General features: G+C 36.6%; 1 protein-coding gene across 2 annotated transcripts in view; it reads left to right on the forward strand.

Moving 5' to 3' along the window:
* KLHDC10 (kelch domain containing 10) overlaps positions 1 to 13,002 on the forward strand; it is a gene marked incomplete at both ends in the record, with an annotated part of 44,235 nt that overhangs the window by 25,425 nt on the left and 5,808 nt on the right. For both annotated transcript variants that reach the window (XM_084230953.1, XM_084230954.1), the window contains 3 exons: positions 9,539 to 9,760; positions 11,299 to 11,453; positions 12,556 to 12,704. In XM_084230953.1, the coding sequence (XP_084087079.1) occupies positions 9,539 to 9,760; positions 11,299 to 11,453; positions 12,556 to 12,704 (526 nt within the window). The remainder of the gene's footprint in view (positions 1 to 9,538; positions 9,761 to 11,298; positions 11,454 to 12,555; positions 12,705 to 13,002) is intronic.

Raw genomic sequence — 13,002 nt, forward strand, 5'->3', positions numbered from 1 at the left:
TGTATCTTCTCTAAAAGATAGTTTATCAATTAAAAGTATGATGTGATTACAATACTGGTGTAGTAAAAACAATGGATTTTCATTACAGAATGATGAACCAAACACACCCATTTACTTTCCCATACTTCTCAGATATAAATGAAAATGACAGTCATAAGATATAATCATAATTGTATTAAAAAATAGAAAAAGGGAATCTTTGAAGTCAGATTACCTACATCTGAGTCCAGTCTCCACATTTACCTAATGTGTGATTATAGGCAAGTTCTTTCTATCTTTTTTTTGTCCCAGTTTCCTCTCCCATAAAATTAGGATGATGATGCTAGTACCTGTCTTTATCCAGGGTTATTGTAGGAATCAAGAGAGATAATATGTGTAAAGCATTTAGAAATGTGTTTGTGTTTAGCCAACGTTGAACTGATGTTAGCTGCCATCATTATTGTTACAATGCTAAAAAATTTGAGGAATTCCAGGGGTAATAGAAAGCAGTTGGATTATCTTTATTGAGAAACCAGAACAGAATAATCCAAAATAGAAGCTCTGCTGCATGCTAGAAATCAGAGATTATTTTAGGAGGGCCGCTTTCCTGAACCTCTAAGAATCAGCAAATAGAGAGGAGAGAGCAGGGTAGGGAAGAAGGAACATGAGAGCAAATAATTAAGGTACTCCAGACATTTGTTTCCCCTGCTCCTCTCCCTCCCTTCATGTAAAATACCCTGGGTCCCTGCAGTGGCTCAGCTGGTAGAGTGGAGGACTGCGCGTATAAAGAACTCTGGTAATGGCATGAGTTCCCTGGATGAAGCTATGAGAGCAGCTTTTTAAGCAAAGTAGTGGATTTGGTTTGGGAAGGGTTGAGTGGTATTGGAAAGTGGGGTTGAGTGGTATTGGAAAGTGAACTTGAGCACAAAGCAGAACTTTAGGTAATGGTCCCTCACAATAGATTGGAAGAGGAAAGTAGGGTGAGGGGAGGGAAAGAAAGGAAGCTCCATCAAGGTTTGATGTACATTAAAAGGACACCCCCCCCTTATTTTGGCAAAAAAAAGTCCTTTTTTCTCCATTTATTAGGGAAGCTTGTTTGTCATTGTGCCTCTTACCTGCAGAGATCCACAGTTAATCCATTAAGTTTGGAGCGAAAGTAGTACAATTGTTGAGGAAATCCATATCTCTGATAATTATTAATCAATGTAGACTTTCTTTTATTAATATGAATAGGTTGTCATGGTCCACCAGACATTTGCGGGAAACTAGATTTGAGAGATGACTAAGTTGAACAAATTAACAACTGATCAGGGTTGTTAGAAACAAATACTAAGGAAGACAAATGGACTTTCAGGAAGTTTTGATTATAGGAGGTTTCCTCAGAGTCAAGAATGAATTGGATCCATAAATAAAAAGCAAAACAGTGCAGAAAAATAAATGATAAGGAATTCTATATTGAAGATTTGATTGCTAAAATAAGAACACAGTTGGAAATGTTAAATATTAGACACATATAAGACCATTTATGAGGATAAAGTGGAGAAAATACACAGACCATGAAGTAAGAAGACAAAAGAATAAGTACATGAGGAAAATTGATATTTAATGATAGTTCTATGTGATCCAATATGTTTTTTTAGAGTCACATAAATTATCCATTTTAAGATAGAGACTTTCTCTGTCTCGGGTAGACTTAAGTTTTCAAGTACAATGGGCCCACCAAAGAACAAGCAGGGAAAATGCAAAAACAAATGAAAAAGCATCTCTCTGGACATTTCTGAATTGATTATGAATCCTGAGGTAGGAAATAGATTACATAGGAAGATTTAAGATGAAGAACCAGACTGATACTGGATTTCTCATCTGCAACATAGTTTGCTGTAAGTGCCTTCATTGTTCTGAGGGAAAACTAATTTGAACACAGAACTCTGTGTACCCAGCCTCACTAATGTTTACGTAGGGGTCAGAATAAATCAGAACTTTGAAAGTTTATGACAACCAGCCTCTGCCTTTTTTGAAAATTACTTGAAGAGAGAGTTCCACTAAAATGAAAAACAAATGCAGTGAAGTAAGGTTTGAGTATAAGAAGCAATAGATTACAAAGAAACGAGTAAAATTTAAGAGCAATGTCTAAAAAAAGGGACTGTGAAGCCTAATATAATTGTTCAGAAAAAATTTCTAAAAATACAGAAGAATTATATGTAAGTATGTGTTTGTATGTATTTATGTATTTGTGTAACATTCCGTAACATTCAGATTGAGGGTAGGGAGAAAGTAAAATTGCTGAAGATCTTTTAATTGTTTTATAATTTTTGGGTCTAATATGTGCTTATTTAAAAAATTGCAAATAAGGGCCTCCCTGGTGCCGCAGGAGGTTAAACGCTGCACTGTGGAGCTGTCTGCAGCCTCTGCAGCACAGGTTTGATCCCAGCCAGCCTGCGAGAATCCCACATGGCGAAGCAGACCTCTCCTGTTTCCCCTCAGCAGTGTATTTCATCAGTCTTCCTGTTCTGTTCCCTCTCTGTCTCCGGTGAATCCTCTCACCCTCCCGCACTTCTGGCTTGTACCCTGGTTCTTGTATAAAAAATGAAATAAATCTTAAAAAAAATGCAAATAACATGGAAATATACAAGTTGAAAAGTAGAGATCATTATCTCAAGCATACATAATGAATTTGGACAAGCCAGTAAGAAAAAGATAGACATCTTAATAGAAAAATGTATAAAAGGCCTGAGCAGAGACTTCCCAAATTGAAAAATTCATTTGTCTAAAAATATGAAAAGGTTTTCAACCTCATTAGTTAGCAAAATGCATACATCAAAACCACAATAAGGTATGTCTACAAAGCCCCAGGAACTGCTAAATTTAAAAGACTGACAATGCCACTATGAAGTGGTTTGTAAACAGTTTGGCTTTATCTCTAAAAATTTCCATACATTATGACTCAGAAACTGTTTCTAGATTTATAACCAACAATTGTGGGCTCCTGTGCTCCTGTGCACGTATCAAAATGTTTATAATAGCGTTACACTCCATTAATGTGAAACAACCCAAATGCCCATTCATGCAGCATAGATGAGCAAACAAACTGTGGTATGTATTCATACAAAGAGATACCACTGGGCAATGGAAATGGACAGGCCACCTGTATCCTCCAGTAAGGGTGAATCAGAAACATATTATGAATGACGGTGCCCAGAAAGAATACATGCTCTGTCATTTCATGCAAATACACTTCAAGACTAGGCCAAAAATAGAGAGTACTGTTTAGAGATGTAGCCCTAGATATAATAAAACCATAAAAAAAGCAAGTTTTATAATTGCCATAAAAATCAGGAATGAGGTTTCCTCCGGAAGTAAAGGAGGTAGGTGGGAGAGGATGTAAACAAAAGGGGACATTACATACATTCCTAGTTTGTTGAAACTTTTTTTTAAGTTATGCACATTCCATACCTGTTTTATCTTTCACAATGAAAGACGTTAGAAAAGGAGAACATCACTCTGCATGTAATACTATATTCCTTTTTTTTTTTTAAAGATTTATTTATTTATGCATACAAGAGCAGGGGTACAGGCCAGAGGTGTGGAAGGTGAGAGGATTCACCAGAGACAGAGCAGGGAACAGAACAGGCAGACTGACTGAAATACACTGCTGACGGGAGCAGTGGGCGAGACAGGAGAAGTCTGCTGCACAATGTGGGTTTCTCCCTGGCCGGCTGGGGATTGAACTCATTGTGCAAAGGCTGCGAATTGCTTCATAGTGTGGTGCTTAACCCCTTGTGCCACCAGGGAGGCCCCAGCAATAAAATATTTTAAAATTAAGGAATGTACATTGATTGTTAGACATAATACTAGTTATTGCATGCTTTATAGTGTGAATTTTATATACTTTTATATGCACTTAAAACTAAACAATTTGCTACTTGCTAGAATGGAACCTGCAACATCTTTGAGGTGTGGCTGTTTTAGTTGTCATGTATCTTTAGCCTTGACTTGATTTTTCAGCAGTGCAGATTAGTGACATTGTCCTTTGGTTTGGGTTTGTCTCATGTTTTCTCATGATTACATTCAGCTTATGCATTTTGGGTATTAGGTGTTCATCTCATTGCATGTGATGTTGATTTGTGCAATTATTGGTGATGTTAACTTTTATCACCTGGAGTATATGGTATCTGTCCATGGGACTTTTTATAGATTTTAACAAACTGATTCTAAATTTCATTTGAAGGGTAAGTGTTTAATTAAAGATAGCTAAGACATTTTTGAAAAAGAATGATACAAAGGTGAATTGTTACACTAGATATGGAAAGATACTTCAAAGCTATCATAATTAAAGCAGTGTGGTAGTAGTATAGGAATTGAAAATAGTGGAACTGAACAGAGCTCAGAGGACCATGATAGTATGTAATTAAGGAGATAGTGTGTGACAAGTCTCTCAAGTAGGTTTTGCTAGATACTTGAAACCCATTCATGGTTACACCAGAATCTGTCAAAGCAAGTTACTAATATTGTTGTTATCTTAGACACTAAGATTATTCTGCCCTGGTATCCCAAATCACTATATATGCATATTATATAGTGTTTGGAATTCCTGCTTTTGGAGAAGTAGTACTGCATGCTAGTGTGAATGGTTTGCTTTTGCCCAAACTGCTTAGACTCTGGAAGTAGTGAAAAGGTCTCCCTGCTGGTCAAGGGCCAGAGCCAGCTGCTCAGTCTTCTCAGGTAGAGGTAATGGTGGGTTTTATATTTGGAAAGAAGTAACTATTTAAATAAAACTGATTTTATTCTTTAGGCTATTTGGTATTTATAATTAGTTAATACTTTTAGGAATAAAGGGTTTTATTTTTTAAGTCACTTCCCTGCAGTGTTTGATAGCACATCCAGAGGTACTACATCTTAGTAAGCAGTAAATATTATGTGCTACTTTGTTTACAGACTTTTGAATTTAAGATGATGTGATACTATTATAAATTGATTTTGTGTATTCTTTTTTTTTTTTTTTAAAGATTTATTTATTTATTTATACAAGCACTGGGTACAGTCAGAAGCACGGGAGGGTGAGAGAATTCACAAGAGCGGGGAACAGAACAGGCAGACTTGATGAAATACACTGCTGAGGGGAGCTGCGGGTGGCAGGAGAGATCTGCGGGCCATGTGGGACCCTCACCCAGTGGCCGGGGATTGAACCGGTGCTGCAGAGGCTGCGGGTAGCTTCGCAACCCAGCGCTCAACCGCTGTGCCACCGGGGAGGCCCGATTTTGTGTATTCTTAAAGAGCAATATATTTTGGTCCAAAGTGATTAGACATGGTTATTGGGATTTTCCTAATTATACTCTAGAACATGTCGATTTAGTACATGATAAAGGTAGTATTTTAATTCAGTGTAGAAGGGATGACTTTTCCTAAGTAGTTTGGGGACAATAGACTATCTGTTTTGGGGGGGAAAAACTGGGACCCTGCCAAATACAATGCACAAAAATAAGTTCTGGATATATTCAAGTTCCAAATATAAAAATAAAAACTGTAAGAATATTTTTATAATTTTGTAAAGATGCAGAGATAAACAAGGTGTAGATCAGAAGAACCTTAAAAGATTGAGTCATATTACACAAGAATTTCCATTTGTTAAAAATTACCATAAACAAAGACAAATAGCCTAGAAGAAAGAAATAATTTATACAAATCTCTGAAGAGACAACCCAAAAGAGAAGTGGCAAAGGATATGATCATGTGCTTTCCCAAGAAGAAATGCAAAGCCTGGAAACATGTGAACTGGTAAAAAAAAAATTAGGGAACCAAAAATTAAGTTGGCATCACTCTGCACCCATCAAATTGGCGCAAATTAAAAAGGTTGAAGAGGGCTTGAATAGACACTGCCATACACCACTGCTGGGAGTATAAATTGTTCTAGTCTTCCAGAGAGCAATAGGACTATATCAGTATTACCTCTATAACAATTTAAAGTATATGTTCTTTTAACCCAGAAATTCTATTTCCTGAAATACTCATACAATTGAATATGAAAACGGGAAGCTTTGTGAGAGTGAAATCATTGGCAGCCACCTAATCATCTGTCACCTCCTCTCAGACAGCTAACGTCTTTCTGCATTTGGGCTAGTAGAAACTAAAGCACATTTCCCTGGTTACCTTCAGCACCTGCTGACTCCCTGGGGTAAAGAGCAAGTGTTTGTGACATGGTGAGCAAGGGGAGGAGAAGGTGGCTCAGACATCACAGATACACACACTCCCTCACCTCGGTGCTCCCTTCTGGGTCTTAACAGCTCACCTCTCAGTTTTAATTTTTGATGTCTACATTTTCTAATGCAAGTTCCTAAATCAGGTAACCCGATTCTGTGGGTGATTTTATTAGTATCAAATAATTTTTAGGAGAGTGGGGATTTTACATGAGGAATTCAGGGGGAGGAATCAGAACTGTTTTAAGACTCTAAAACTCAATTTCATTTTGGTCAAGGTGGTTGATCCTACGCTATATCCCACATAATGAAAATTAATCCTTAATCTCCATGGCATTAGCTCTGACAAATTCCCATGATTTATTCAAGATAAAATTTGGCTTTCTAATATGTTAGTCACTCTTGGGCTATAAATATTTACAAAGAAATCTGTAGTTACTGACTAAAGAGAAAGAAGAATTACCTCTTTACTCCCAGCTATCAGATTCCTTGGCAGTATGTTTAATATTTATCAAACATTGATCAGATGCTCTGTACCCAGCAGTTTAATTTGCATAGGTAATGAAATTATTTACAGAAGCCAACAATTGAGATAGACCAGTGCTATCTGATAGGAATATTACATGAACCGCAAAATTAAAATTAAAGGTAAGATAGCTGACATTAATTTTAATATTTTTACTGAGCCCAAGATGTAAAAAAGATTATTTCAACACATGTCCAATATAAAAATGAGTAATTTTTTACATTCATTTTTTGATATTAAGTCTTTGAAATCCAATGAGTATTTTACATTTAAAACATATCCCAAGTTGGACCAGCCTCATTTCAAGTGTTCAGTAGTCTGTGGCTAGTAACTACTGCATTGGACAAAGCAGGACTAGATTTATAAGCTCCGGAGGACAGAGATAGTAATGGTGTTACCATTGTATTCCCACCACCTAGCACAGTACCTGGTAGATAGCAGTTATCCAGTGATGAATGAAATAGTGGATAAATATAAAACCATTTTCCCTGATTCTTCAACCTTCAACACATGTGTGAGCTATATTTGTCACAAAAAAATGTTTGGCAATAAATTTATGGACTATATTCTCTGCTGTATAGCCAGTTAGAGACAATCCTAGAATATACTATACTTCTTTTAATATTTGCCCAAAAGTAGTTTTAAAAATTATCTGTTGGCTCTAGAAAATAAAGCAATGACAGTATAGAGATTCATAGCATTCTTGTCTATTGGCCATGCCACTCTGTCATGTTTTTAATTTGTCTTGCTAATCTTAGAAGCACTTTTGTTTTGAGAAGGCCATTGCATAATGCAACCCCTGTACTTGAAATCATATCTCTCTTAAGCATAATAATACCAAAGTCCACTGAGAGCTGTACAGTTTTTATCATTCTTGCCACCGTTTCCTTTGACCTGAAGTTAAAATAAACAAAACTGCCAATACCAGATTTCCAACTGCTTTAGGTATTATAGGTGATACAGGGTAATTGTTATATATGATCTTTGCCTCGAGGAGCTTATAATCTATTTGGAGAAGAAAAGCAAATGTTGATGAAATGAGTAGAGAAAAAATGGAATTTGTAAATTTGTTTGATGTTTTCTTTGTGCTTTAATCTTGGTGAATACAAATATATATACCTCTTTCCTCAAATATCTCACATACTGGAAGGATTTTTTACATGTACCACTAAGCATCTGAACATAATAAACAAGTATAGTTAAGTCTGTGACTTACAGTAATGATATTCCCTTATATAGATAAGGAAGGTCAGATTCAAATCTTGATATTTCTCAGAGCCCATGCTCACTCTTTTACACCATGCTTTGTGTATTTCAAGACTCCTGGAGAGAGAGATTGAGTTCTTCACTTGAGGTAAACACAGCCTAATAGTAAGTTTTCTAACTGATAGTTTGCCGAATATTCATGTATTTACATAGTTACAGTGTAATGATTTCATTAATATGCATATCCTAATATTTGAGTAGTATGGTACTGAACTCTAAGGGCTCCAGGTCTTTATTGATGAGGCAGAACTACATGGGCTAGACTTGGAGGCACTTATAAAACTAGGCGTTCAAGGGTAGGTAGGCCAGGCCAAGTCTTAAGAGAAGCACTTGGCTTTCCAGCCAGATACAAACTTAAGCCAGCAGGGTATGAGAAACCGTAACAGGCCATGTCATAAAAGACTAAATTGCTGGCTTGAGGACTTCATACTTGAGCAGTAAGGAACCATGAAAAGCTCTCGAACAGGACTGACAAGTTGGACTTGGAATGATTCAGTTATTCCCTGTTTTTTAGTTACTCTAGATCTATGTGATTGCTTTTCAGTACTTGTTTAAAGGATACCCTTAGAAAGTGGGATTTTGATTAGGAAGGATAAATATATATAAAGCCTATGTTAGGTAGGTAATAAATGTTTATTTGTTTAACACGTTTATTAGGCACCCAGCATTTTTTAAATATTAAATAACATACTAGTATCTATTCCTAACTCATGAAAGTAGATAAGTCCTTAGGGGAACAGACAACTATAGTAGCTTCTTATTCCATCCAATATATGTTTAAGCATCTTTGGTTCTGTAGCATTATAAGGGTTTGTTCTGGTGTAAAAAAAAATATGCAAGGATAATCAAAATAATATAGTCTTTTTACTCTAAAATAATCCTGAAATACTATTAGTGAACTAATTGATGTAATTTAAACTTTAGAAAGCTTTCAAGTATAAATTGTGGAATTAGCTTTTCTTAATAAAGCTCTTAAGAGTATGAAAGATACTCTTTGAGATAATATAAGGATATTCTTTGTTAACTGCCATAATGTCTGGAGTGGTATTTAAATTCTAAATTTTACTATAACTCTTTGAAATCCAGTTTTCTTTTTAAGTATATAATTATATACTGTGAAGAAACCATAGGTTTTATGTATGTGTATTTTTATTTATACGTGACTCATTCACATTTGTGATTATATTTATGTAGTTAATATTTTCAGTTTAATTTAGTTGGCCTGTGTTTTTTCCTCCTCTAAGAAAATTTGTCCTTTTAGCTTTTGGCTTATTAAACCCCTCCTGCTCCTTTTCTTGCAAATTCCAAATTACCAGCCATTTCTTGAGTTTTTAATGCTATTTGCCACCTTTGAGAAAATCTCTTTATAGCTATCAAAATCTGAAAGTAATCCTATGAACTAGAAATAGAAACTAGCTCCTAAAAATCTTAAATAACCTAAGCAAATAAAAGTGACATCTGTCTTATAAATCTTCCCTTATCCCCTTTTAAGGCTAAAATGATTGTTACCAAATTTTTTTTGTGCTTTTAACCTACTAGGCCATCTATGGAAAACTGTCCTCTTCTCTCCTAGGCCACAGACCTCCACCAGCACGAAGTGGACATCGTTGTGTGGCAGATAATACCAATCTGTATGTCTTTGGAGGTTATAACCCAGATTATGATGAATCTGGAGGGCCAGATAATGAAGACTACCCCCTCTTCAGGGAGCTTTGGAGGTATCATTTTGCTACAGGAGTATGGCATCAGATGGGCACAGATGGCTACATGCCCCGGGAACTGGCATCTATGTCACGTGAGTGAAGGCAGTTCTGAACTTCTGACTTTATGAAACGTTTGATAGGTCAGGTTCAATGTCATGTTTTTTTGTTAGTAATTTTTAATATAGTCCTGTATTGCTTAACAATAGGGACAGGTCTGAGAAATGTGATCTTAGGCAGTTTCACTCAGAGAACATCATGGAGTGCACTTCCACAAATCTGATGGCATTGCCTGCTGCACACCTACGTTCTGTTGGGGACCACCGCCATTGTGTATACGTTCCATCACTGACCATACGTCATTACACAGTGCGTGACTGTAGTACTATAGTATGATTAAACCCTGTTAATGGATACACTTTTTACTATGGTAGTAATCTAGCACAGTGATTGAGAGTCACTTGGGGGTTGGATAGTCCTGAGTTTAAATATAGCTTTATACCATTTACTTGCCAGATAAATGGAATTAATAATACCTCAGAGGGTTCAGTATAAGGTACTGTATATACAGACTAGGCAAAATGTAGTAGATCAACAAATGGGGTTTATAATGATGATAATAGCTGTTGAGCAGATGCCAGTTCACACATAGTATCTGTTTAATCCTCATGACTTTCCTGTGATGCAGGTACTGGCATTCTTGGCACTGTACAAACAAGAAAGCTAAGGCTTTGGATAGGCCCTCAGGCTAATGACTAAGAAACTAACACTAACTGGGACTGAATTCTAGTTTTGCAAGGTTCTTTCCAGGAAATCTTCAACAAGTTATTTAAACCACTTTCCACTTTTGTTTCATCATCTGTAAAACAGACAAGATGGTAATAGTTCCTATCTCACGGTTGTGAAGATTAATTTAGAGAGATTAAAAAACTTTTCCTGGAGTTAATTGTATCAATTGAAGAATTGTTAAAAAATGCCTTTCAAATAATACAGTAGCACTGTTTTGAGAGAGATAGAAAGCTCATGCATGCCTCTCTCTCTCTCTCTCTCTCTCTCTCTCTCTCTTTGTGTGTGTGTGTGTACGCGTGTGCGTGCGTGTGTTGGCAGGAACTGAAGAGATAAAGAGAACACCAACTTCTAGCCTATTGGCATTTCCTTTTATCTGGTAGAGGATTAAGATGACAGAAATCATAATTTGAAATGTAGAGATCATTCCTCTGACAAAAACAAAATGATCCTTTTATCCCTTCATCCTCAGTTTCACTGTTCTTTGCTAAGGCAAAGGTGATACTTCATTTTCCTCAGCTTTCCTGCATGCTTGACCTGTCTTAAGTGGTAGGGGTGTCCTGTAGTTCATCCCATTCAGTATTGTTATACATAGTATTTCATGAATTCCACAAATACCTTGACAACATCTCACATACCTAACAATGAACTGTGTGATGTATAGTTCATATAATGTGAATTATACCTTTTCTTGCAAAACTTTGTATAATTAGCTGTCATTGGTTTGAACTATTTCCTGAGCACACTAAAGCAGACATTTTGTCGTTTTTCAGCTGTTTTAGGTTTACATAGGAACACACTGCAGGTAGCCAGTAGGTAAATGGAATTTGTGCTTCTCCTTCCCCAGTTGTGCTTCATGGAAACAACCTACTAGTGTTTGGAGGTACGGGCATCCCATTTGGTGAGAGCAACGGCAATGACGTCCATGTCTGTAATGTGAAGTATAAGAGATGGGCTTTACTCAGCTGTCGGGGGAAGAAACCCAGTCGTATATATGGACAGGTACCAATCTGTGGCCGGTCATGGTGGATGTATTTGTTCAAATTTTTTCTAGGGGATGTCAGAATACTTATTACTATCATTTTTTTTTTTAATGGAGAATCAATTTGCTGTGGTTAGTATTTGATTTTTCAGTTCCGATGTAAAATTTCAATTTAGAAATCTAGTTTCTTGCTTTTTCCCTTCCTTTTTCTCCCCTCATCTTTGTTTCTAATCCAATTTAGGATCATGATCTAAACCTGTAAGGAAGTTTCTTTAAATGTCAGACCACACTCTCCCCCCACTCCCACCTCCAGAGAGTGGACTACATATTTCCTGGTTCCTGTCATTTTTGGAGTGATCTGATTCTTTGAAGAGCTTTCTGACCTAAGTAACAGAGTTTTAGATGGCTAAGAGACTTTCGTACGGGCCTGAAGTAAGACACAGAAAATGTAGAAATTAATTTTCAGTTGGGTTTCAGTGCTTAAAACTTTAGGTTCAAAAAATTAGAACCAATAGAGAGCAAACCACCATACATCAAAGACCCTTTGAGAGAAATGGGCTTGTCTTAAAACAACCACGCTTTGGCTTCTTAACTAGCTGGCATTAAATCTCAATAATTCTGAAAGGCTGCTGAGCTACATGTAGAGACTGACACTCTCACAGACCAGCTAACTCAGTACCCGACCCCAGGGGGCATTTAAATTCCAACTGATGACCATAACAATAGCTGATTACACATGGAAGAAGAGTCTGGTGGAAAATGCCCAGTTTTCAGGACTGCCAATTCTAGACTAGACTTCTTAAGGGATTCTGGTAACCTATTTTCATATCTGTTCCTTCTTCATAAGAACCTTTTTCTTCAGACTACTTAAAACCAGAAGTAACTTTCAATGGAAATGCTCATGATCTACAAATTCTTTGGTTGACTTGGAGCCTGTAGGCCTTTCTAGGTAGAACTTGCTTTCCAGTCGAGGAAAGGCTTCCTTTTCTATAAGTAATCTATTTTAGAAGGTTGAAAAGTACAAGAGAATTTCAGGAAACCTGGTTTTGGGTATCTAGTAAGATTACAGTCTTTAACAAGGTGTCAATGAGCAAGTGTTTTTCCTCTTTCCTCACTCTTCAGGCCATGGCGATCATCAATGGCTCCCTTTATGTCTTTGGAGGAACAACTGGCTATATTTACAGCACAGATCTGCACAAGTTAGATCTCAATACCAGAGAGTGGACACAACTGAAACCAAACAACCTTTCCTGTGATCTACCAGAAGAGAGGTAAGTTTCTAGGATTAAAGCATATTTATTCTTTCTTGCTAAGATTTAACGTTTTTCAGAATGTTGGCAATAGGGTTTGAAGAAAACCTGTTGGCCTGATCAGAATAGCAAACTGGCTGTTAGATCTCAGTTCAGATTAAAGAAGGGTCTCCTGATCAGAGAATTTTCTGAACCATAATGGAATGCTTTTCATGTCCCTATTGTAGTTAAGTTTTTCTGCATTAGTAAGATGATAACACTTTGAAGGGGAACCAATAATAGCAATTGTAATTAAATTTCATATTATAGGCAAAACATT

Source organism: Talpa europaea, assembly GCF_964194135.1.
Source record: "Talpa europaea genome assembly, chromosome: 3".
Lineage (NCBI taxonomy): Eukaryota > Metazoa > Chordata > Mammalia > Eulipotyphla > Talpidae > Talpa > Talpa europaea.